The 26,471-nt window shown below is 40.6% G+C and overlaps 1 protein-coding gene across 1 annotated transcript in view; it reads left to right on the top strand.

The window, feature by feature from the left end:
- TBXAS1 (thromboxane A synthase 1) overlaps positions 1-26,471 on the top strand; it is a 353,042-nt gene that overhangs the window by 201,770 nt on the left and 124,801 nt on the right. The window contains exons 5-6 of the mRNA XM_089527937.1: positions 1,654-1,770; positions 22,695-22,783. Coding sequence (XP_089384063.1) covers positions 1,654-1,770; positions 22,695-22,783 — 206 coding nt within the window. The remainder of the gene's footprint in view (positions 1-1,653; positions 1,771-22,694; positions 22,784-26,471) is intronic.

Here is a 26,471-nt window from a genome sequence, read left to right on the forward strand (position 1 = left end):
TTTGTTACTATATTCAAAAAACTCCCTCCGTAAATATATCAAATTTTTCTGGATCTGATCTATTTCTATCTTCTCTAATTCCTTTCTTTTCGCTTGCAGTTATATATATATATTTTTACTTCTATTCTTTATATAATCCTTATTTAATTTTTCAATTTCCGTTTCCAATTTGATTTTTCTCTCTTCCTTTTGTCTCCTTACCTTGCATGTTTCCCTAATACAAATCCCTCTTGCCACTGCTTTCATAGTATCCCATAATAAAGCTTGAGAAATCTCTTTGTTATTAATATCCCATATAACCTGCCATTCTTCCTCTATTTTATTCACTATTTCTTTATTATTAAGTATGCTAGTGTCTAACCTCCATCTTTTTGCTTCTCTATAATCTTTTTTAATTATGAAATCCATGTTTACTATTCCATGATCTGTAACTTTTATTCCTTCTATTTCACTATTTAATACCCTTGACATCATATTTTTGGATACAAAAATGAAATCTATTCTAGAATAATTTTTATGAACCGCTGAATAGTAAGTATAGTAATATTGTGCATCCTGAGACTACTGAACTTTGGTTATATCATGAGAAGACATGACTCACTAGAAAAGAGTATAATATCTGGGAAGATAGAAGGCAGTGGGCAAAGAGGAAGACTGCATTCCAGATGGATGGACTCAGTCAAGGAAGTCATGACCCCTGGGCCTTGGATCTGCAAAATATATTGATGATACTTTTTTGTGGGTTTTTTGGGCTATGTGGCCATGTTCTAGAAATTTTCCTTCCTGACATTTCGCCAGCATCTGTGGCTGGCATCATGCCAGCCACAGATGCTGGCGAAACATCAGGAAGGAAAATTTCTAGAACATGGCCACATAGCCTGAAAAACCCACAAAAAACCATGGATGCCTGCCATGAAAGCCTTCAACTTCATATTGATGATAGACTTGGATGTCTCTCATTCAACATATCACGGAGTCAACTGGATGGCAGTAAACAATAACAAAAAATCTAAACCAGGGTTTTTCAGCTTTTTGTCAATGCAAGCTTTCTTTACGATTATTGTTTTTGAAAGCAAGGTCCCAGTATTTGTGGGTTCTGCACTTTGCTTAGTCAAACAATTGTGGGTGCAGGGGACTAGCATGGTACTACTGAGATGGGCAACTGTGGAAAGCAAGGGGGTTACATTAGCCTCTTAGGAGACCTTGGCAGGCTGCACACCTCTGCTGCACTAGCTCCCTGAAAAATAAACAAAATTGCCTCTAATACCCCCTAGGAGACATGGGGTGACCTATATGTACTCAGAGACTGCACTAGCTTTTTGACCAACAAAATAGTAGAGATAGGGCCATTACTGGAACGATGAACAGCACGAGATGGTTGACTATGTGCAAAGGTAAGTCCCTGAAAAAAAAGCACTTGTGCTTTTCTGGGCTATTTTCTGTAGTGTCCAATATTATGCTGCACATTAAACCAAGTGTGTGTGTGTGTGGGGGGGGGGGGGCAGCCATAAAGAGCACTAGATTGTGATTATTATTGTTGCATGTTTTAATTATTTAACTATCTTTAACATTTCTGGCATTTCTTAAAGGGTTATTTAAAATGGCGAGGTTGTGTTTGTTCTGTTAATGGTTCTTTGTCTTTGTTTCAATTAGACTCTGGACTTGGCTTCCAGACCATTTGCAGATAGCATGCTTCTCCTGCGGGATGAGAGATGGAAAGTTGTCCGAAGCCTCTTGACCCCAGTCTTCAGTGCTGCCAAGATGAAAGAGGTAAGATGGAGGAAGCAGGAGTTGCAATAGCATGTAGGAGAAGCTTTTTCTCTTTGCTAGATTTTTCTCCCCAAGTGTGAAATGTTTAAATGAGTGTGTAATGAATGACTGTCAGTCATCCCCTGTCAAACAGTTAATGCCTTAGTGGTTTGCCTATCTAAAATCATTGCTCCTTTGGGAAGAAGATTTTTTCAGTATATCAGTCTGTTTAGCAGAGAATGAAGTGTGAGGCTCTTTGTTATAACTAAAAACACCAGATTCCACCTGATATTGGAAGCTAAGCTGGGTCAGCACAGGTTAGTATTTGAATGGAAGACTGCCAGTGAATACCAAGCCCTGTCAGCTATATTTCAGAGTAAGGAACTGACAAAACCACCTATTCCTTGCTTAAGAAAAACCTAGAAAATTCATGAGGTCACCATAAGATGTCAGATGAATTGCAGGCACATAAACACACATTGGCCTGATTCAGACAGGCCTTTGAGGCGCCCTCGTCACGTGCGAGGGTTGCCTGGTAGGCGGAGCGCCCACACAGCTGGCAACCCTCACATGTGAAGAGGGCACTGCAGCTGCAGCGCACCCACCAGACATGGCGCATAATGGTGACGTTGCTTTGGGGCGGCAGAAGTGCGCCGCAAAAAGGAGCCGTTTCCAGGCACTCCTTTTTTGCTGCTCAGAAGTGCCATGCAATTTGGTTGCTGCGGTGCTCCTGCAGAGCAAAGAGAGGCGCCAGGGACGTGCCTCTTTCTGGCGGTGTGTACCCCGCCATAGCTATGTGCTATTTGTGTTTTTACAGAACCTAGCAAAATTTATATTTGCTGTGTTCTTTTTAAAATATATAAATATATTAACATATAACAACAAAAACCAACAAAAACATCTATAACTACTACTACATTAAATATATATAAATATGCTAAAACAAGATACAAGATTAACAAACCTAGACTAAACAAACTAATCTAATTGACTGAACTAACTACTAAAAACCAAGACATCACCAAAGACAGGAGAACTTTGGCTTCTAGCTTGTCTGGCAATAGTTATGTTACTCAACTATATCTACCTCCCCTTGCTATTCAGCAGTTAACCACACATTTTAAAAGTTAATAAAATCTTATCCAAACTTCTATAAATAAAGCAATTCTATATTTCTCAAAAACCTAAAATTATCACAGAGCCCCACTTATTTTCCATACAGTCTGTTAATAAATTATTATGTTTAAAATTTATCCATAGATTTACCTTGCATTAAAATTTCAAGCTTTTCCATTTCTGCAAATTCATACAGTTTCAACAACCAGGCTTCTTTGTTGGCGGTTTCCCATCCAGGTACTACCTGAGGCTAACTCTGCTTAGCTTCCAAGATCAGATGGGATCTGGTGTCTTTAGGCTGACTACACCTGAAATAATAAAACAAGTTCTGTATAATCAAAGTATTTTGCACAGTTGGAGGAGTAATGCTTGGTCAGCTTTCCTGAATTGCTGTGCTTTGATTTCTCCCCCCTACATATTTCCTGTCTCCTGTCACTTTTTTGTGTGCCTGTTGTTGGAAATCCATATCTGTGTGAGAAAGAGGAAGAGTGCTTAGGTTTGAGACAGAGTTTAGAAAGCTACTTTTAAAAATAATGAGTATACTGTTATACTGAAGCCATTCTTGACTGAGCAAAGAGATGATGCTCTTGGATCCAGAGCATCATCCTATCACTGCTTAATTGTGGATAATTTCCAAACCATTATTCTTAAGCTCTGATTTGGGGGTTACTACATTTAATGTTCTTCATAATGAGTCATAGAATCATAGAGTTGGAAGAGACCACAAGGGCCATCCAATCCACAAACACTAACCACTGTACAGGAACCTAAAATCAAAGCATCCCCGACAGATGACCATCCAGCCTCTGTTTAAAGACCTCCAAAGAAGGAGACTCCACCATGCTCTGAGGATGCGTGTTCCACTGTTGAACAGCCTTTACTGTCAGGAAGTTCCTCCTAATGTTCAGGTGGAATCTCTTTTTCCTGTAGCTTGCATCCATTGTTCCATGTTTTAGTCTCTGGAACAGCAGAAAACAAGCTTGCTCCAACCTCAGTGTGACACCCCTTCAAATACTTAATCAGGTCAGGGCTATCTCTTTTGCAGGCTAAGCATACCTAAAATTTCTGGAAATTTTAAGTATTTAGTTCATATCCTCAGAACAGCTGTACTTCTTCAGCATCTCAGGCATAGGGAGATCTTTCCCATCTCCTTTAATGGGAGATTCAAGACCTGTTATCCGAATGAAAGGCCTTCTCCATCTAAAGCTTGTGCATTACCCTGAGCTATGGTCTGTCTTACAGAATGCTGGCATTGGTTCTTGTAAAGTTGCTTCATTGTTATATTTTAAAAGTATTTATTTAAAAAAATTAGTAGGACTTCAGGTACAGATCCCAAGGATATAAATAGACAAGTCTCAGCATCACTTCCTTGTTATTGCTGTCATGAACTATCCAGAGGAAACTCATAAAACTAGCAATGTGTGCATACATTTAAAAACAAATTGGTTCACATGTGCAGGCAGAGGGGTAGAAGGGCCATACACACAAGCATTGTTAGATTTCTTCTTATTAAAAAAAAATCCATAAACAGTTCCCAGGCTTTCAGAAAAGTCATCAATTGGCTTGTTCATTAGAACCCATGTTAATTTGGCTATTTGTACTCAGCAACCGTGACAATCTTACATTGTCAGTATTTCAGTCTGCTTCCAGGTTTGAGCTAATAATATTCTTACTGCTGTTGTCATAATACTGAAGAAGCAATCCATATTTATTCACCAGTTCTTTATCCGTAATGTGTGAGTGGTGTGTACTTTCAAGTCATTTCTGACTTCTGGCATCCATAATACCCAACAAAAACATTTCTGCTAACGTTACAAAATCTACTTTTTTGTGTGGATTAGCTTATACATCTTAGACCAGTAACTTTCTGCCTTCTTACAAGTCTACCACACATGAACAACGAAGCCCTTAATTGCCCTTAACAATCGACAGACAAAAACAACTTTGCTCCCTTACAGTGGAACTGACCTCTTTTAGTTGTGGTGCATACACCCCTGTGGAACTGACCTCTTTTAGTTGTGGTGCATACACCCCTGAGAGGAAAAGGGCTAATGTTATTATGTTATGTATGTGTGGGCATTGATTGCTCTTATTCTCTATTTTAAGAGCAGTGAGTCCCTGGTGCATAATAGACTTGCAAGGCCAATTCTTCACACTGGACAAGAGTTTTCTCAGCGCCAATCTGCTCCTGGTTTTGCTCTTCATTTTTCACATAAAAATGTTTGGAGACTAGTTTTTGCTGTGACAAATTTCTGGCCCGTTGACACCCTAGCTGCATCCACCCTGCAGAAATAATCCAGTTTGACACCACTTTAACTGCCATGGTTCAAGGGTATGGAACTCGGGGGTTGGTAGTTTGCTATATTCTGTAATAGCCACTTTAGGAACTACTAATCTCAGAATTCCATTGCCTTGAACCATGGCAGTTAAAGTGGTGTCAAAGCAGATTATTTCTGCAAGGCAGATGCAGCCCAAGTCTCTTAATTAAAAACCAGGGTGATGTCTCAGTTGCTTAAAATTAATTTCAGAAGTCATTCTTTTTCTGTTATAATTTTATGCTTAAAAAAAGCAAAGAGACTCCTCACACCAGTGCTAGTAAAAAAAAAAAAATTCTCCACTGGGCAGCAGAACCCCTGGGTTGTTTTGACGTGCTGCTGTCGAAATCCACAGTAGCATCTAAATGTGTCTGGCTCTTTTAGCTCTATAGACAGCTGTTGCTTAGCAACACCAGCTGTCACCTCCTTATTATGGTAAATTCTAATTGGCCATAAGCCCAGCAAGGACCTGATTAATCAGAACCGACAATACCATTGGTTATGCATCCAGACAAGTGACTCTGTCCTAGACTTGATAGCAAATTTCATAAAGCCGTAGGATTTGAAGAGAGGAGAAAAAAGAGTCATACATTCAAATGCCTGTTCAGTAATTGGGGAGTTTGGAGAAGGGGGGCGGGGAGAGAGAGAAAGAAGAAGGAAAGAATGAGAGAGTTTTGCATTGCCTTGGCAGAAATTAATCTTCCTTACCATGGGTCATCAGCACAGGGCAAATCCTTGCAAGCCTTCAGTTTTTCCCTCCAGTTAAATCCAACAAAAGATAAAGCCCCCCAGTATGTATAGAGCAGCCCCTGCTGGCATGATCCAGGCATACATCAGGGACACAAATGGCTTCCCTGGAGCTTGTGCTTTTCAGGGATGGATGTTAGTGTTTATTGTGTTTATTCTTTAAGAAAGGAAGAGAATACACCCCATTGCATCTTGCGCTGCACAGCTGTGAGGAAGCAGCACCAATTGCTAGGGAGGAAAGAGAGCCGAGAGGTGACAATTGCAAACTGTTGCTTTTGTGCTTTTTTGTTTGTTTGTTATAAAGCCAATCACGGGGTAAATAAATTTTGTGGCACTGTAAGGACAAACACATTTATTGTGGCGTGAGCTTTCATGGATGGAGAGTCTGCTTTAACAGTTGCAATACAAAGGCGTATGCGGAAATGTTTTTGTTTATATTGAAGCTGCTCTTGTTTGCTAACATAGGGCCCATACAGACAGGCCAAAATAAAGCTGCTTCAGGTCAATTTGGAAGTATGCTGTTTAAATTATGCATGCGTCCTAAGAAACCGGAAGCCACGCCAAAGCCACACTCCAGACCTTAGGCCTGGAGTGTGATTTTGGCATGGCTTCCGGACTCTTAGGATGCATGCATCATTTAAACAACATATCGGCAAAGTGACCCGAAGCAGCTTTCTTTTGGCCTGTCTGTATGGAGCCATAGGCGGTGTACAGACCACCCCTTTGGGGCGGCCTATACCTGCCCCTTTCCCTGACAGATCTGGGCCTCAGCTGCCACAGCCGCAGCCCTGAGGCCCCAATCCACTGCTTTTTGAGGCCGCAGGGATGCGGCAAAAGGCCACTTCCCCGCGGCCTGGAAAGGGGTGTCCTTGGGGCTTCATGCCCCAAGGACACCCCGACAGTGGCAGGAACAAGGGAAAGAGGCCTCTAGGCCCTTTTCACCTTTGTGCCACTGGCACAGCCATGTAAAGACTGCGCCAGCGACACAAAAAAAGGAGGCGCCCTTTCATGGCACCAAGACATCACGTCCACGCCGTCCCGTTTGGAGGCGGCATGTAGAATGGGCACTGCCATTACAATGTACTGGGGTTGCGGGGCATCTGGAAAGGATGCCCCGAGGCAACCCTAGTATGTGTGCAAGCTGGCACAAAGCGCTGGTCTGTACAGCGCCATAGTTACCTTTCTGGAAGTTATCTCTTACCTCTTTGAATTCACTGCATGATCTGTATTAAGACTGTGTAATAATAAACTACATAGGTACAAGCAAAGGGCTCAAGAGGGCTTATAGAGCTCAAAATAAGCCTAAAAAGAATGGGGAAGAACCAATCTAGTACTCATGGGAAGTGTATTTGATATCTCCATCTTTGAAAAATGTTATTTCCAGAAAAGAAAATTTCTACAAGTGGCTATTACAGAATACAACAACGGTACTGGTACATCCACGCTACAGTATTCAAGCCTTTTAAAAAATCATTTGGAAATTATCCTGAAAATAATTCTACAGCATTTTTTAAAATCCTTTTTTCCCCCTGTTTCCTAAATGAGTGTTAAATAATTTTTAATAATGCTAGTGCTTCATTTCACATGAAGGATGAGATCTTTTTTTTTAACTGAGATGATATTGCCTAATACGTTTGCAACACAGTTGTTTAAAAGTAATATCCTATATATAAATAGCAAGCTCATTCTATGAGAGTTTCATTATGACACTGAAAATAGTTATAAAAAAGGGGAGAATGCCCCCACCCCATTAACGGAGTAAGAAGTGAACAGAGCTTGGAGATAGCAAGAGTCCCCAGATTCCCAGTTATCATGGCAGGTAGGAGTTGTAGTATTTTTATTTTTTTAAAAAACTTCCAAGATCAGTGAATGATCATTTTAGGGAAAGAGTAACAGAAGAAGATAGAATGGAAAGGCAGGAGGAGAGAGGGCACTTTAACATGATCAGGAAAGGTGTCTTCTTGCTCTCTCCAGTAGCCACCTATGCTGAACAGAGACTGATTGGTAGAAATATGGAGCATGAGTCCTTATTACATTTGAATTGTTCTGTCCATTCTGGATGGACTATATGGCAGGGCCAGAGAAGCAGGAGCCAGTAGCAAGAACCATATCGAGACCAAAAATCATGAATACAGGAGGACAATAAATCTCAAGAAGACCATGTTGCTAAGGAAAGCTTCATATAGAACAGGAAGACCTTTAAAGGCTCCATTCGCACTGAAAAAATAACCTGGTGTGGGAACCGGGTTATTTTTAGAAATGCCACGATCGAATCTCTCCATGGCATTTGATTGCTAGGATCGATTCTATCCGTGGCAGTGATTTGCCACAATCGTGGCATTTTACCCTGGGATTCCATTCACATTTGCCAATGGGGTAAAATGTCATGATCCTGGCAAGAGGGGAGGGAGGAAAAAGGGGTGGAAGAGTGGAGGTGGCTGAGGAACTGGAGGAAGCACAAGGACAGAGGGTGCAAAAGGTCAAAATAACAGAAGAAGGAGGAAGAAGAGGAAGCACAAGGATGGAGGGGCCAAACAGAGCCAGGATCAGGGGTGATAGAGGAAGGAGGGAGAGGAGGAGGAGGAAGCAGAAGGATGCAGGGTGCAAGTAGGGGCAAGATCGGGGCGAAGGAGGGAGAGGAGGAGGAAGCAGAGGGATGCAAGGTGCCAATGGGGGCAAGATCAGGGTGAAGGAGGGAGAGAAGGAGGAAGCAGAAGGATGCAGGGTGCCAGTGGGGGCAAGATCGGGGTGAAGGAGGAAGAGGAGGAGGAAGCAGAGGGATACAAGGTGCCAATGGGGGCAATATCGGGGTGGAGAAGAGGAGGAAGCAGAAGGATGCAGGGTGCAAGTGGGAGCAAGATCGGGGTGAAGGAGGAAGAGGAGGAGGAAGCAGAGGGATGCAAGGTGCCAGTGGGGGCAAGATTGTAGTGAAGGAGGGAGAGGAGGAGGAAGCAGAAGGATGCAGGGTGCCAGTGGGGGCAAGATTGGGGTGAAGGAGAAAGAGGAGGAGGAAGCAGAGGGATAAAAGGTGCCAGTGAGGGCAAGATCGGGGTGAAGGAGGAAAAGGAGGAGGAACGAAGGAATCAGATGGGAATGATTTACAAGTTCCCATTGGCAAAAACCCAGTTCTTTTGAAATGAACCGCAAAAAATCCATGCCAAAAAACCCCAGGTTAAGGGGGATTTACCTAGTGCCCCCTCCAATTCGGGTTAGAAAGCCCTGGCACAAGTATGAATGGCCCTCATTTGAATCAGATTGAAGTCCAGGTTAAAATGTAGTGTGAATGGCCCCTAATACTCGTTCAAGCCCATTACAATCTGATGCAATGATGCTCTTATGTGGGGATGATCTTATCTTTACTGATAAGCTGTCACCTTTAATTTCACATTATTCAATAGGATGTTGTAGCACCTTTGAGACTAACAGAAAGAATGAAGATGGTAGTATGAGCTTTCGTAGACTTGAGCATATTTCCTCAGATGAATGCTCTCCACCCCATGCTTCTTTCAGTTAGTCCCAAAGGTGCTACAAGATCCCTTTGCATATTGATTTTCCAGAATAATACCACTATCACCTTTATCACACTAGCGAGATCCCACAGGAAAACGGGATTTAAACTAGAGTTAAATTAGAGAAAACCCAGAAATACCCAAAGATTAATACAGACGTTGCTGTTAACGTGAAATAACGCGAAGTTAAACCGAAGTTAAACCAGAGAAAAATGGCAGCTTTTTAATTTCAGGAAATTCCAAAAGTAAATAGATGGCATTTCCCTCCGCTTTAACTTCGGTTTAACTTTGTGTCATTTCACTTTAGCAGCAATTCTGTGTGATAAACTTCCTGAGTTTGCGGGTTTTGCTTAAATTTAAATTTAACTCTCGTGTAAATCTCATTTTCCCACGGGATCACTCTAGTATGATAAAGCTCTATGTCTGTTTACCTCATGTCCACTAGTGCTTTCTCTCTGTCTCTTACACAGAGAGAGAGAGAGTTAAAACATGTCTGATTTTGTTGTCAAAGTTGGTATTTATCTATTTGTGTGATTAATTACATTGTTTTCAAACTGATGCTGGTCAAATTGGTCTACCAATATGGGATTTTTTCAGACTGTTACAAAGGAATGGAAAGAATATTCAAAAATATTTGAAAAGTTGTCAAAAAGCATGATTTTTAACGGACAAGGAACTCTGGCAAGAAGAATCCTAGACTCATGGGAATCTTTGCAGTTCAGGACTTATTCAGTGCAAAATTTGCACATGGTTGTTTATGTAGAAAACAGCATTTTATTTTATTTTATTTTGCCCAGAGAATATTTCAATGTAGAAATATTCTTTCCCGTACAGAAAATGCTGTTGCCTTCACAGAAAATGCTGTAATTGGAGATTTATTCTGCAAAAAATCCACACATGGTTGAGTTTCACAGAAAACAACATTTGCCCTGTTGTTGTGTAGTAGATGCTGTATTCTGTGCAAAAGAACCACATGTGAATTTTGCACAGAATAAGTCCTGAATTGCAGTCAGGCTTTGAAAACTGGGATTTGATTACTTTCTCACAGCAGAAAGAAAGCTGATAAAATTACCTGTTGCTTCCTTTGTGAAGAAACTTAGTGAAGAATTAAATCCCTACTGTTATTACATTGCTACATGATGCAAAAGGGCTGCACACATGATTGACTTGTCTCAATACATTCTATAGTTTGGTCTCCTTCTTGACTTGTGAAGTGGCATAGGAATGTTAGTCTCCTTCATGAATCCATTCTTTTTCTTGCGTCTTTATTTTCTATCTGCAGATGTTACATAGCAATCATTTTGCACTGCATTTTGGTGCTTTCTGAATTACCTTTTTTCACCTTTTGATGTTGCCTTAGTACATAGCACAACACCAGGCTGTTGTTGCATAATGCAACTAGACAGATCAGAAGAATCCCAGTGGATACATGATTAAATGGTACAACTCCATTCCAAGCACATTAATAGCTAACTGCATGGAGTTTAGAGTTCCGTACTAAAATTCCTCCATGTCTAAGTGTACCTTAATTCCATATACACTGCCTTTTCTTTCCAGTCTTGCCAGCTGCCTTCAGAGATCATAAGCTCTATCTGACACACTCATTGCTTTTAATTTTTGGAACAGTCTAATCTATTTAATGACTTTGACATGAATAATAGAAGTGCGTTGCAGGGAGGAGAGGTAATTCTTGAACATCACCCTATAGATAATAATAAAATAAATAAAACTTTTATTTATATCCCGCTTATTTGTTTATAAAGAAAATAAAGAAGCAACAATCAAAGCAGCTTCCTGGTAATAAGGTCTGAAACAATCACTTTCAAAACTCCTCAGCTTTTCCCCCTTGTTTCCTTCCCTTCCCTTTTCTTATTGTGGCAGAAATGTAGGTAGTAAAGCAGCTTCCTTGGCCCTTATGTTATGGGAGCCAGCCAGTCTTTCATAAAGCTATCTTTTTTATAACAGAAATCAACTGAAACCATGCTGGCAGGGGGTAGAATCTACTAAGGACATGGGGAAATATTTTGTTCTAAGCCTGAGGTTGGCAGGACCAAAAAGTCCTCATTCTCTCCTCCCCAAAACCCTTCATAAGGGCACAAACATGCTGTTACTAGGGAATCCACAAAACATGCTTCTGGAATTTTACTTGGTTTGCTGTTCTGTTAAAAAAAAAAAAAAAAAGTACTGGCAGAAGCCAAGCTTGGAAAGTTTCAACTAGGAAGGTTAAAGTTTGACAGTAACATGAGGAACTGAAAACAGTACATTGGGGCGGGGGGGGGGGGGGAGCAGTCTTCATAGCAGGACCTGTTATGCATGTTGGTTTTCATAATTCACTTTTATAGATTTATCATACTTTCTCATGTTTTCTCAGATATTGAATATACATTTATGAAGAGATACAGAGGTGCTTATTTATCTTATACATTTATATACTGTCTTATCAACAAAATTATTTCAAGGCTGCAAAATGCTTTCATCAGCACATCACCTATCTCTATAAAAAAAGAAATGCCCAGCATTAAAAACAAAACTGCCAATATATAAAGAATAAAACAATTTAAAGAAGAATTTAAAAAATAGCTGAGAATGGAGTCCAACATAAAATTCTTAATTAAAAGGCCTGGGCAAATAAAATTGTTTTTACTTAGTACATAACTCATAAAGGTAGTTGTCATGCACAGTCTCCAGAGGAAGCATCCAACAGAGTGTCCCTCTAGCATAGGCATCAGCAGAATTTTCAGGGTCATGTAAACAAAGTATATTATCATATCACACACATACACACATCCATGCACACAGGATAGACATACAAACAGACTTGGGAGTGTTATTTTATATGCCAATGCCTTGTGATAATTAAAAGGTAATGCATTTCATTGCACATTTACCTGGAGATGGAAGAGATGTAACACATTTATGCTGTTAACATTTTGCATTACCAGTTTGGGAAAGGGTGGCCTGGGGATTTTCTTCTCCTGTCTTTAAATCTTCAAATGAGGATGCAACATCACAGAACAGCACATGACTTTGTTGTTCTGCTCATCCATTCCAAAAATAATAAAACCAGGAAGTATAGCTGGTTATTAGCCACATTTCCTTGGAGTATTTAGAACATTTTGACACCCTTAAGCCAGAAGTGGGCAAGACATACCCCTGTCAGTTTTTGCAGCCCTTGGACCACACCCAAACCTCAGCAACTGCCAATAGGCATATAGATTTAATTTCTCATTAAACTAAGGAGCAGCAGTGATCCCATTCTAAAGCAAGTTGTATAACCTCCAACTGTCCAAATTTGGCAGGGACACTCCCACTAAATCCTGTGCCATCCCAATTTTTCAGCGGCTTTTAGTGTGCCCCAGTTTCTGTCTTTCCCCTCTCACTTTCCCCCTCCATCCTGGCTTACTTCAAGCACTGCAAACTGAGTTCCAAGTGCAAGAGTATTTTGCACTCTTCTTAATTCAGAAGTGTGGAGAGGAGGGAAACGAACAGAATTAAGAAGAGTGCAAAATACTCTTGCACTTGGAACTCAGTTTGCATTGCTTGAAGTAAGCCAGGATGGAGGGGCCTTTCTTGTAGACTCAGGCAAAAACAACTTCTCTTGGTTTGTGTGTTCTTCCTCATTGATACTGTAACTTTGGCTTTCTTGACCACAGTCTATGTTGCTAGACCACACATATCCTGTTTTCATCTATAAAATGTTGGAGGGTATGATGATTCTGTCTCCCTCCCAAACTGAGGCAAATTTATGGTCACTTCCAATTTTGGGAAAGAAACCCATTAAAAAACGATTTGAAATCCATTTTGGGTTTCAGGGACTCTCCCAAGTTTTCTGCCCTTGCTGTGTACTCCTTGAAAGTAATGGCACTCCTTGAAAGTAATTGTGCCCTTCTTTGCTTATTATTTTGTATTGCAGACCACAGGATCCTGTGCTGCTGCACAGTTCGTGGTTTTTGTTTAAATGTTAAAAGTATGGAGCAGGGGAAACTTCTTCCACCTCTCCCTCCTTGCAGTGAGAAACATGTAAAAATGTTATATATTGTTCAGCCCCCCTCCCAAATGTTGTTACATTTGAATGAAAACATTGTTGCACCTTGTTTTGTTACTAGTAATTGCTATTGCTGTAACAAATGACTTCCAACATCCACATACTAAACAAATGAACAAACACACATTAAAGAAACATTTCATTAAAAAACCCCTCTTAGATTCTTCAAGTTGATCTATTTTTCTTGAAAATGTTTGAATAATTCTACAAAACATTTTATATCATCTCACCTGAAAGGAGAGTTCTTCCCTTCAGGCTTGCCAATGAGCAAAAAGGTAGACATTTGTAAAGAAACAGCTGGCTGTACAGTTTGACTCTCAGTATCCATAGATTCTCCATCCACAGATTGAACCATCAACTGTTTGAAAATACTTTTTTAAAAGACCTAAATGCAAATCTTGATTTTGGTATTTTATATAAAGAAAAGTATTTAATTATTCCATTGTATATAATGGGACTTGAACATCCATGGATTTTGGTATCCACCGAGGGGGTCTTGAAACCAAACTTCAGCAGATACCAAGGGCCCATTGTAATAAACACAGACTACATCCAAACAGTGAGATGGTTGTTCTTCAAGCATAATAATAAGGCCTTAAAGGCTGGGCATATTGAAGCCCATGCAGGGCCCCCAATGAAAAATTTTAAAACATTCCAAAAAATACCTGCTTTGCCCTCTGGCTGCTGTGAAGTGCATTTTCATAGAATCATAGAGTTGGAAGAGACCGCAAGGGTCATCCAGTCCAACCCCCTGCCATGCAGGAACTCCCAATCAAAGCATCCCCGACAGATGGCCATCCAGCCTCTGTTTAAAGACCTCTAAGGAAGGGGACTCCACTACACTCTGAGGGAGTTTGTTCCACTGTCAAACAGTCCTTACTATCAAGAAGTTCCTCCTAATGTTGAGGTGGAATCTCTTTTCCTGCAGTTTGCATCCATTGTTCTGTGTTCTAGTCTCTGGAGCAGCAGAAAACAAACTTCTTCCCTCCTCAATATGACATCCCTTCAAATATTTAATCACGGCTATCATATCACCTTTTCACCTTCTCTTCTCCAGGCTAAACATACCCAGCTCACTAAGGTGTTCCTCATAGGCACCGTTTCTAGACCCTTCACCATCTTAGTTGGCCTCCTGGGGCAGGTCTCCCTGACCTGTTCAGGATTTAATATGACTATTCTGATTATGACAGTTGTGAAAGAGAGAGACAGAGATGGAGGGAAAGAAACCTTTTCCCAGTTCTACCTTAGGTCTTTAACTACTCTGTAAAGTTAATTGAGGTCAGTGGAGCTTGCTATCCAGAAAACCTAATGCTTTCCCAGTGGTGCCATTACAGACCGATTTTGGAGCATGTACCCAGGGCCCTTTCTCTTAACCACTGTCACAGCACAGCAATGGCCCTTTACATTACTCAGCTATAGTACTGTGATTCCACTTTAACTACCATGGAATGGAATCCTGAGGTTTGCAGTTTAGGGAGGCATATTTAAAAATTTCAGCCAGAGGGCTCTAGTGCCTCAGTAAGCTATAAGACACTTGGATTTCATAGGATACAGCCATTCAGGATTATAATTGCATTCAGGAATAGCAAATTCAGAAATTGCATTCCGGAAGAGTAAATACCATGGCAGAAATTCGTAAATGGTAAACAGTACCATGCATAGTACCACAGATATCTAATAGAGCCCAATTGCTTTAGGATGGGAAAATACTAACTCAGAATGAGTAGACTTGCAAGGCTGTGAGGGTTTGGGATTCAGTGGTGTGAAGCTTTTGGGGGTTTGCTAAGAGGAGAGAGAGATGAGAGTAAGAAAGAAGCTCCAATGTAAGACCATGTAATACTTTCCCCATTCCACACACAGAACCACACGTACAGGGAAAGAGAGGGTAGTTTTGAAGAGCTGAAATGTACAGGGAAAGTACCCCTTGAAAGATAGATTTTAGAGATTAAAAAAAGAATACTTTATTTGGACTTTTATTGGGGCAAAGCTAGGGAACATTGGCACTTCTGGCTGGGACAGTATAAAGAAGACAGGCTAACCAAGGTCCTTTATGCCAAAGAGTGAATCGTTTAAAAGAAGCAAAGGCTAGGCTCAGCACTGATTTTAGCAAGGAGGAGATACATAAGTCAGACTTCTTGGTTGGTGCTTTATATAGGCCCCTCTGCAGAACCAGCTACCTTTGAATTTGGGATCCTTTACAAAGGATGTTGGGAGTGAAAGAGTCTTAAGACTTGCTTAAGTCTGTGTATTTCATAGTCTTTCACTGTCTCAGGATATTACCTTATTTTGCTGACATTCATCTAGGAAAGATTATTTACTTCTTCCCCGGTCTAGCAAAGGGAGACGTGTTAAGCTGATCATCTCAAAGACAATATTTCCTTTCCTTGATGTTTTTCGTGTCTACAATTCATCATTTACCCCCTGCAGGGCCACATGATAGGAGAGATACAACCCTGTAAGTAGTTGTGTCCCAAAGGTTTGATCAGGAATTTAAAATCTAATGGTAAATAATGGAGTTCAGCATGGGTGCTAGCAACAGGATTTGTTGTTATTATTGTGTACCTTCAATCCATTTCTAATTTAAGGTAACCCTATGGTGAACCTATTTTGGGGTTTCTTGGCAGGTTTTTTTCAGAGGGGTTTTGACCTTGCCTTCCCCTGAGGCTGAGAGAGTGTGACTTGCCCAAGGTCACCCAGTAGGTTTCCATGGCCAAACAGGGATTTGAATCTTAGTCTCCCAATGTCCTAGTCCAACACTCAAGCCACTACACCACGTTGGCTCTAGGATTTGACCAAAGGCCTTTTCAGCTACATCTTGCTGTACTCGGCCTGAGAGTCAAAGAATTTCCATTTTAGAACATATATATCTACACCTTGACAAGGGTGTTGTACAGATCTGGCCGTCTCCTAACAGTACAAGTGGTTTAAAGTTGTATATAATAGTAAACTACAAAAATCTCATCAGAGATACAGCAGATTAGGACAGGGAAACCCTGGGATGGTAAGATAGCACATTTTTTGGAAGTCCAAATGTAAAGGTGGCACCTTTATGTAATTATAATGTTATGAGTCCACTTAAACTGCATGGTTCCATCCTATGGAATCCTGAAATTTGCAGCTCTAGTGTCTCTCAAACTACAAACCCTAAATTGCGTAGGATGTTGCCATGGGAAATAAAGTGGAATCATAGTGTTATAATTTTGTACTGCTTGAACGGGTCCTAGGAAATTATGCATGTCAACATCCCAGCAGATACTCTTTATAAAAACAAGTTGCTGGATACAGCTAGAGTTTCAGGCTTTGCTATGGTTTGGCTATATAGCAGACCTGGTTGGATTTTAAAAAAGCAATATTATAGGGAAGAAAATGGATGGATTGATAAGGGAAGCAAATGGTGGGGAGAAGGTTGTGGAGCAGAAAGTGAGGTTTGGAGAAGGGGGATAAAAAGTGACAGTGTGGCCCTCCACATGAGAGCACTTTACTTGATGTCCCCTCAGTCCTCACAGTGCTGTCCCTCTTCCCAAACAGCTAACCTCTGGCCTGTGTTTGAAAATGCAATTTATCATTTCTCAGTTCAATTTTTTTTTACAAGATCCTTCCCTTGAGAAAAAAAAAACCTTTTGAAGGGCTAAATCATTAATATTTGCAACAGGCTTTAAGATATTCAGAAAAAAATGTGCTCAGGTCTTTTGGCTCAGAACTTGGGAAAGTCCCATTTCCACCATAGTAGTTGGGGGATTCTGGAACTCATAATCCAGAAAGGAAAGTTTCCAAGTTCTGGTTTGCAGTGCCCTCCGCATATGTATTTGCCAACATCCTTTCAAGTGTATCCCTGGTGAAAATAAGGAAAGTTTGATTCCACTGTGCATAACTAAGGGGGAGCTGTGTTGACTGTTTGTAGGGAGAAGAGAATAATGGAAGTTGGAAGAGCCATTTTTTCTAGAACCCTTGTCAGATTTGATATATAACATTGTTCCCTTTTGAGGCAGACACGATCCAAAGCCTATTGATTTTTATTTCTCCTGATCGTGCTGCTGTGCTCTTGTCATCTCCTATCTATCTCTCTGTGTGTCCTAACCACTAGCCTCTTTTGAAAACACATTAAACTAAAGTACGGTATGTAGCATATCCTACACCGTCCTGAAAAATTAGGGCAAATGAATGATACAAGTCTTCCTGAAAAGGATTATGGAGCAAAACATGTGGTTGTGTTTACTGGAGCTTTGAAATGACAGAGCATTTAATTTGTTGAGTTATTAACTCCTTAGATTTTTCTTCTAATATGCCTTAGATCACTAGATTTTCTGATTAACACTGAAATTAAGACTATATTTTAACGAATTAATTATATTTAGAATGATGGAATTCATTAGTGTGGACGCTGCTTCCTCTGGCAGGTTCAGTAAAGTAATTTCACAGGAGCACCCACTTTAAGAGGAAGCTCTAAAGAGAAGAAGGATTGGAAGAAATGCTCAAATGGCTCACTTATCAGGAAGGCAGGCTTCTAGCTGATAAATTATTCCCACTGAATCCCTCTGTAATCTTTGATGTTTTTTTTCTCTTATTGGTCACACAATACAAGGCTGTTGGGTCTCTTTCATACTAGATAACTATGGTGCGGTAAAAACTGCCCGAAAAGGGCGGCCTGCCGGCAGCCTAATTACCCCCAGGGAAGTGCAGCCGCCAAACCGTGCAGCTTCCCCCTGGAAGAAAAAGAACCCAGAAAACCCGGGTTCTTTTTCCACCACCATAGTTACATTGCGAGTGCGCCAATGGGTTAGGGTTAACCCTAACTGGCGTGGCATGACATGTGGCTGCTATGCATCCATTATGTCATAATGGCGGTGCCCGTGTACACGGGGTGCTGCCATTGTAGCACTGCCAATATGTGCTAGGGTTAGGGACCGTGCGGTTGCTGTGCAATCCCTAACCCTAGTTGCACCTCCGCCATGCTGCAAAGGGCCTGTCTGTGCCGGGCCTATAGCAGCTTGATGCCACTTTAACTGCCTTGATTTCACCTTGTGAAATCTGTAGTTTTATGAAGTATTTAGAATTTCCTGCTAGAGAGTTCTAGTTCTTCAACAAGCAATAAACCCCAGGATTCCATAGGATGCAGCCACGGCAGTTAAAATGAAATCATAGTGCTCTAACTGTGTAGTGTGGAAGAGAACTTGGACAAATTTTCTTCCCCACTACCCCTTTCCTTTTCTCTTGGCTCTTCTGTTTCTCTCTTCCCATCCCTCCTGTTTTGCTTTTTGAGGGGCTTGGCAAACTTGGAGTTTAGAGACAGAAGATACAAGTGGTTACATTTATGGCCTCTCATCCCTGCCTGGATCTACTCAAAACTAATTCCCATTACAACAAATAAAAACACAGCAATCTTTGTAGATCATATTTTTGACAAGGAGCAGGGAGTATGTCAGAAATCAAACTTGTTTTGGGCCAAGTTAGTTCTCACTTCACCAGTAGCTGAAGCTACTATGATTAGACCTCGACAAGACTTATTAGGGAGAACTCCAATGTTCTCAATCCAGGTACACCAGGGCATGCATTGTGTACCTCTAGTTCTCCAGGGTTTCTCCTGAGAAAGTCAGGTCGGGGCCGCGGCAACCACACACCATAGCCTTGATCCTGCTTTTTGCCAGCCCAAAAAGAAGAAGCAGAAAGCTGTTCTTTTGAATCCTGAAAAAAGCCGGCTTTTCTGCTGCCGCCACAGCTTTACAAGAGTCCTATGGCATGCAGTATATAAACGCTGTGCCACTGGAGCGCTGGAAAGCTGCCTGCCATGCAGTTGTGTTGGTAGCTTCAGGCAGTTTCCTGCCAGCTTGGGGGCATGTGTTGTCTAAGTAACATGCCCCTGAACTGCCAGGAAGCCACCACAAAAGGGCTGTCTGTTTCACCCCATAGTTTATCAATTTTTGAAGGGCAATAGGCTTCCCATCCCCAAGATGTGTAATTCTTAGATATCACTTTGGTTTGGGATTGAAATAACCCAGAATAAAAATATTGTTCACAGTATTTTGAATTCACTGATTTAAGAATGAACAAGAACATTTCATTAGAAGAGCAGAGTACTGACAATACAAAGTGGCTTTCTATTTCTATTACATGCATGTAGGAAATATGAAGTGTTTATGACAGCATTATGTTCCAGTGTTTCTGCCACCAAGAGACTCTGAAGTCTTATTGGCAGATTTCAGTAAACTTCAGTCCTGAGATAGTAGCAACATGAGATAATTGGCAGATCAAATATTTGCAGTGATCATATCACTTATGTTTTATTTCATTATATCATAAGCAGCCAATTCAAATGCCCAGAAGCTGACATCATTTCCCCACCCTGGCCAGGTTATGTGGTTGCTGTATACTTTTTGGCAAAATACAACATCAAAATGGGAAATACACAACAGACTTTGGTGATATCATTTTTGGACTGTCTTCTGTGAGTAACAGTGTCCAGTTCAAGAATAAGATGATTCTCTGAAATTTGTTTCCCATCTCAGGCAGAAGGGAAAATAATGTTTGTTTTCCATCTTAGAAACAAACTTCACTTGTGATCATTCCTGGGCTGTCAAGGAACATTGTAGAATAGGCATCTGTGTCAGCCAATCATGATGGGCAAATGAAAAGGGCGGATTATGAGAACATTTAAAAGGATTCCATGGGAAGAGAGCCAGGACAAAGATAACCGAAGCAAAACCTAAACCAAAAACTTGCAACATGCTACTGTGAGTAACAGAGAAATTAGAAGTATAGGAGTAACCAGGGTCTTTGGGGGGCATCAAGTTAGTGTCAAGAGTCCCTGGAATAGGACCAAAGGAAAGGAAACCCTGTGAGAAGTGAAGGATTGCCCATTGGCTTGCTGTACAAATATTCAAGAGGCACATAGTTATCCTAAAAGCATGTAAAATGAACACATGGAGGGGAAGAGGGATGTGTCTGCTACCCTCTCCCTTGGTTTGACAAGGACAGCTTCAGAACAAGGACAGTTTTAGGGGGCAGTTTTGCCCACTGGGGACCTGCCATGATCCACACCCATTCCTAAAATAACATTTCTTTGAAAGCAGCACTCTCTGTCTCTTCCCATTCACAACCCACCCCACTTAACCTATGCCATACCTTGATGGAAAGTCTCATTCCTTTTAATCTACCTTTATGACTGAACATTTGAGGAATCTGGGGAGGTTCTGGAGCCCACAAACTTGGGCTAAGAGATAGAGCTGCCAGCTTAAAACCTGGAGAAGGCTCCCGTGTCTTCAACAGTTGAGTAGAAGAGGAAATTTCAGCAGGTGTTGCTTGTTACATGATGACATGACAACCAACACCTGCTGAAATTACCTCTTCTATTCAACCATTATTGATACAAGAGCTCTCTACAGTTTTCACTCTGGCAACCCTACTACTGCTCATGTGTGTTTCAGATCCATACTTTTCATATGGGCTTCCTCTATGTCAAATAATAAATAAATCAGTGTCTTGCAGATTGCAGTAGGGACTTCAAACATGATTCTTCTCCTTATACATCCCCCCTTACTTTTCTGGACTCAGTTTGCAGAATCCCCCCAATGGAGTTTCCATTTTAAAAAGCTGTTTCCCCAATCTTTGCCCTCCAGACTCTTCTAAGTTATTATCAAACCAAAGGCCAACCTAGTGCAGATTCCTGGTTTTTGCCCTGAATGTCTCTGAGACATCCACAAACAAAACAGGAGGCAATAATTATCTCTATCTGTTATTGTCCACAAATTAGTAATTTAGATGCATATGGCCTCTGAAGCTGGAGACAGTATGAAGCCATTGTGACCTGGCTATTGATATCTTCATCATTCAGGTATTTGTCTCGTCCCCCTTTAAAGTTACCTAACCTAGTAAGTGACCATCACCTCTTGTGCCAGGAAAGCCTATACTCCTGTTTGTTAAGCTGTGTGAAGTAGCATTCATCACATATCCTTTTGTGTGCTTGCTAGCTTTCAAGATCAAATGGGATCTGTACCTTTAGAGTATCTAGGCATCATTTCATATTCTTTTGTTGTTGTATGACTTCAAGTTATTTCCAATTTATGGTGACCCTAAAGTGAAGCTATCACAGGATTTTCTTTGCAAGTTTCATCAGAGGGGGTTGTCATTGCCATCTTCTGAGGCTGAGTGACTTGCCCAAGATCTCCCAGTGAGTTTACATGGCTGAAACGGATTTGAACCCTGGTTTCCAGAATCATAGTCCAATGCTCAAATCATCACACCATGCTGACTCTCCTTTTAGATTCTTTTAGATGCTCTAAATAGGCTGTTGGAATATAGCTCTAAGGCAAGGGAAGGTGGCTTACCTAAGAAAAGTTTGGAACCTCTCTTGAAATTGTTAGAATTTGAATTATGCAAATAAAAATAAAGGCCTTGGTGTTATCCATATCTGATCCCAAATGTTATTGTTGTCCTGACTTTTTCCAAAAATGGGGATTCGAGGTGGCTTAAAAAAATTTAAACAGCTACAGGTTAAATACATATAGGTATTTACACATGTAAAACATTATTGTTGAAATATAACTGAAACTATTCAATGAAAAACAATTTAAAACATATCTATTAAAAAGGCAAGAAATAAAAATAATATAGCACACTATTTTATCCTCCAGATATTTTGGTACTCAGTTTCCATCAGGCCTAGAAAAATACACATAACACAACATTTTGTGTACTGTTTGTTTTGCTGCATTGAAGAGTGATTTTGCCTTAAATTTTAAAATTACAGTGAGGTCTTGAGGAGACTAAATTTGTAAGTTAAAATTCATCTTGACCAGAAAAATGTGAAGGGAGCAGGAATGAAATGGAAGCAAGAAAATATGTTTTGTGTCTTGTTTATGAACCCACAGAAGTATAACCATGGCCTAGCATCTCCTCCTATCCAAAGACTGTCATACATTTTTGCTCATGAGGAACAGATTGTGCAAAGCTGCAGGTTCTGTTTGTCATAAATGAGTGAATTTCTTTTTTCGACCAAGTGCACATGAACAAGGGAACAGGGAAGCCACCTGCTCTGGCCTTTGAGGTGGAAGAAAACGTATTCGACCTAGTGTGCGTGTGTGTTTTGAAACTCCACTTTCTTTCCCTAGGAAATGACTTTATCCACTGATCAGGAGCTCTTGAGAGCACTTACCTAATTAATATAGAGAAATGTATTGTATTTTAAAAATTATATCATACGCATGTGATCCTTTTTAGATGACTCCGCTAATCAACCAGGCATGTGACGTCCTGCTGAGTAACTTAAAGGTCTATGCAGATTCTGGCAGAGCTTTTGACATCCAAAGGTACTTTAATAAATTAAAAATGAGTTTTTTTATATGTACTTGATTTGCTAAGGTATCCTAAATATGCAATTATTTTACAAATTGAGTTTTTAATTCTCTTTTCCCCTCTCCCTTCTCTTTCTCAGATGTAGACTCTGCCACGTTCAGAGGCTATATCTCCATCTCTTTCATTCTTATAGCTACTTATTTAACTGCAGCAACTACACAGAAATGTAATAATAATTTGGTATGCAGTCTGCAGCTGTCTGTTTATGAAGTTTAACAGCTGAAAGGAAACATACTACTATTCTCCATAACAGTGTTTGAACATCACAACAAATCATACTTTATTATGAAAGTAGGCAAGCCTATGTTCATACAGTTCCCTCTCCTACAGTGCAGCCATGGATATACTGGGATCTTTTGCTTCTATTTTTTTTAGCTGCAGTTGAGCATTATGGTTATCTGAGGGGCTCCGCACCGCCCCTTTCAGCACTGGATCAGGGTCACAGCAACTGCACACCGCGGCCCTGATCCAGTGCTTTGCTGGTGCTAAAAAGGATGAGACTTGGACTACCAGTCCTAAAATTCACCTGATTTGATGTACCATATATACTTGTGTAGAAGTCAACCCCATGTATAAGTTGAGGGCAGGTTTGGGGGGCAAAAACATGGATTTTGATATGCAAAAAGGGGGACACAGACCTCTGATTTCCCTCCTTTCCCCACAACTTTCCCCAAGGCTGCTGGCTTGCAAAAAAGGGAGACACAGACCTCTGATTTCCCTGCTCTCCCTCCCTTCTCCACAGCTTTCCCAAGGCTCAAGGAGAAGTATTACCATATTGACCCATATATACATCTTCCTTGGATTTTGGAGCCCATATTTGGGCTTAAAGTTTTTGACTTATACATGAGTACATACAGTATTTCTTTTAACAGTTCAGCCCCCCAAAAATGGGGGAGGGTATCAAAGGCCCATTACAAATGGGCCTTTGCGGCGCCCCCATCACGTGCTAGGGGTTGGCCGAGGAGCTAGCATCCATACCGGCCTCACCCCTAGAACGTGACGGGGGCGTAATAATGGCAGCGCATAGCGTCCATACGTCGCGCCCTGGATGTGACACCGCGAGTGCACGAGTAGTGCCTTGCGGTGTCCCACTCGGGGCGCAAGAAGAAGTGCCATTTTGGCGCTTCTTCTTCACTGCGTCCGGGAACCGCATGGTTTGGCTGCTGCAGTTCCCGGACGCAGCAACCGGTAGCAGTGGCAGAGTGCCACTTTTCAGCAGTCTGTAAGCCCCCAAAGTTGGCTATGTGAGATCAGAGCTTGGCAAAACTACTTTTCTAGTGCAGCCCCCAGTTATCATGATTATTCTAGCTGGGGTATTCTAGAAGTTGTAATTTCTACCAAAAAAAGAAAGCCTATTTCCAAGCTCTATATGAGAGCAATAACAAAGCAGAATGTCCCTGTTGATAAGGTTGCGGTCTATAAAACCTTACCCAAAAGAAGAAAGAGATAATGGGAAAATGGGAACAAACCCAGGCACTAGTTTCAAATGAGATTTTATTTTTGATTTTAAAGATGACTACCTTGAGTAAACATACTTATGGGACAGGAGAAGCCTGCTAGAGCCGGTCTTTTAGCTGAGTTAATGGCAAAGCCTTTAGTCCTAACTCTTCCTTTGCAGCAGACTGATTGAAAGCCAGTGCTAGGTAACCATTGAAGGAAGAGTCTTAGCCACCTGATCTTTTAGCAGCCCCAGTAGAGACATCTAAATTTAGTTTATTTCAAACACATCATAGTTAAGATTGATCATAATTAGTTGGTTAAGTGGTTTCCTATTTTTTCTTTAAGAAACAATTTTTTTTAATTCCTCTAGAGCATGGAAATGTTGCTTTTTAAGCTATAGTTCCCAGAATCCCACAGAGGTGTGGCCAGTGGCTCCCTCTTTCAGGCTATTGCCACAGAGCAGAATTAATACAGCTGGACACCACTTTAAATGTCATGGTTCCATCCTATGGAATCCTGGAATTTCAAGGGTTTTTTTGGTGGCACCATAGCTCTCTGACAGAGAGGGCTGATTATCTCACAAAACTGCAATTTTCATAATTCCATAGCATTGAGCCATAGCGGTTTTAAAGGTATCGAACTGCATAAATTCTGCAGTGTAGATGCAGCCTTTAGCAGAGATTGAATCAATATTCTTTCTTTATTGTGAATTATTATTATTCATTTCCCTGTTTGGAACTTAAGGCAGCTTGTAAGAGTTAATAGTGAAAAATTAACAGCATACAAAAGATAAAAAGCAATTAAGCTTTTTAAGCATAAAAATAAAAAAGCATAAAAATTTGAAATTTTTTAAAAAACAAATTAAAAGAATAAAAACAGCACATTATACAATGTATTACAAAAAAGTATTATTCCAGGCTTACAGCAGACTGTTGTTCCAATTTTACCCATTTTACACAGATGGTTTAAGACATCTAGATTGTAGAAAGTACATTTGTACCATATAAATCTGTAAATAGATGACATTTTATTTATGATGAATAATTTTAATGGATTATTTAATTTAAAATTACTGTTGCTGCTACTAGCAACTGCTTTTCTACCACTTGCTGGCCTTCAAAGGACCTACAGCTACAAGTAAAGACAAAACAAAAAGAAACTTTAAAAAGTTTGAAATCAACAAACCATAACACCATACTCCCTAGAAAGTATTTGAACAGGAAGAGATGGAAGTGAGATAAAGATGAAGAAGACATAGGCCTGTTACAGACTGCCAAAATAAAGCTGCTTCGGGTCTCTTTGGAAGTATGCTGTTTAAATGATGCATGCATCCTAAGAATCCGGAAGCTGCACCAAAGCTGCACTCCAGTGCTTAGGAATGGAGTGTGGCTTTGGCGCGACCTCTGGACTCTTAGGACCGATGTATCATGTAAATAGCATACCTCCAAAGAGACCCGAAGCAGCTTTATTTTGGCAGTCTGTAACAGGCCATAGATCACTTAGAAAGGGTTTGGAAGGGAGGTAATCTGAAGATGAATTGAGAATTGATGGTATGTAAAAAAAAATTTTTTTCTAGCTGAAAAATATAGTTTATATGTAACAGGTTGGTTGGATAATTTAATGTTAAGTATTCAATATAGGAGGGGTAAAGCCAAGCAAGCACTGCCTATCTGCATGCATATATTGAATCAAGGAAAACCACTAACAGAATCTGTTACAGTCAAATTGGCATAATGAATACCAGGGAACCCATCCACACTACAGAATTATAGTGCTGTTATTTCACTTCAACTGTCATAATTCTGTCCTATGGATTTCTGGGATTGGCGGTATAGGGAAGGGCATGTAGAAATTTCAGCCTTGGCACTCCAGTGCCTCACCAGACTCCAGACTCCAGGATTCCATAGTATGAAACTCTAGCAGTTAAAGTGAAATAATAGCACTATAATTCTGTGGTGTGGATGGGCCCCTGGTGGACATTAGAGAAACAGCCAACATGTGATTTGTTGATCTTTGGCTGTCCTGGCAATTTTTTGCAGACTGTGTACCCACATATCTTCTGAACATGGCTGTATTCTTGTAATCAGTTATGTAAATCACATTAGAAAGACCAACTATCAATATCTCAGATTGGTCTGAATCCTATTGGTATTATTATTATTATTATTATTCCATTTATTTATATCCCACCTTTCTTCTGTT

Source organism: Sceloporus occidentalis, unplaced genomic scaffold, assembly GCF_023333645.1.
Source record: "Sceloporus occidentalis isolate IW3139 unplaced genomic scaffold, rSceOcc1.0.p SCAF_5, whole genome shotgun sequence".
NCBI classification, from domain to species: domain Eukaryota; kingdom Metazoa; phylum Chordata; class Lepidosauria; order Squamata; family Phrynosomatidae; genus Sceloporus; species Sceloporus occidentalis.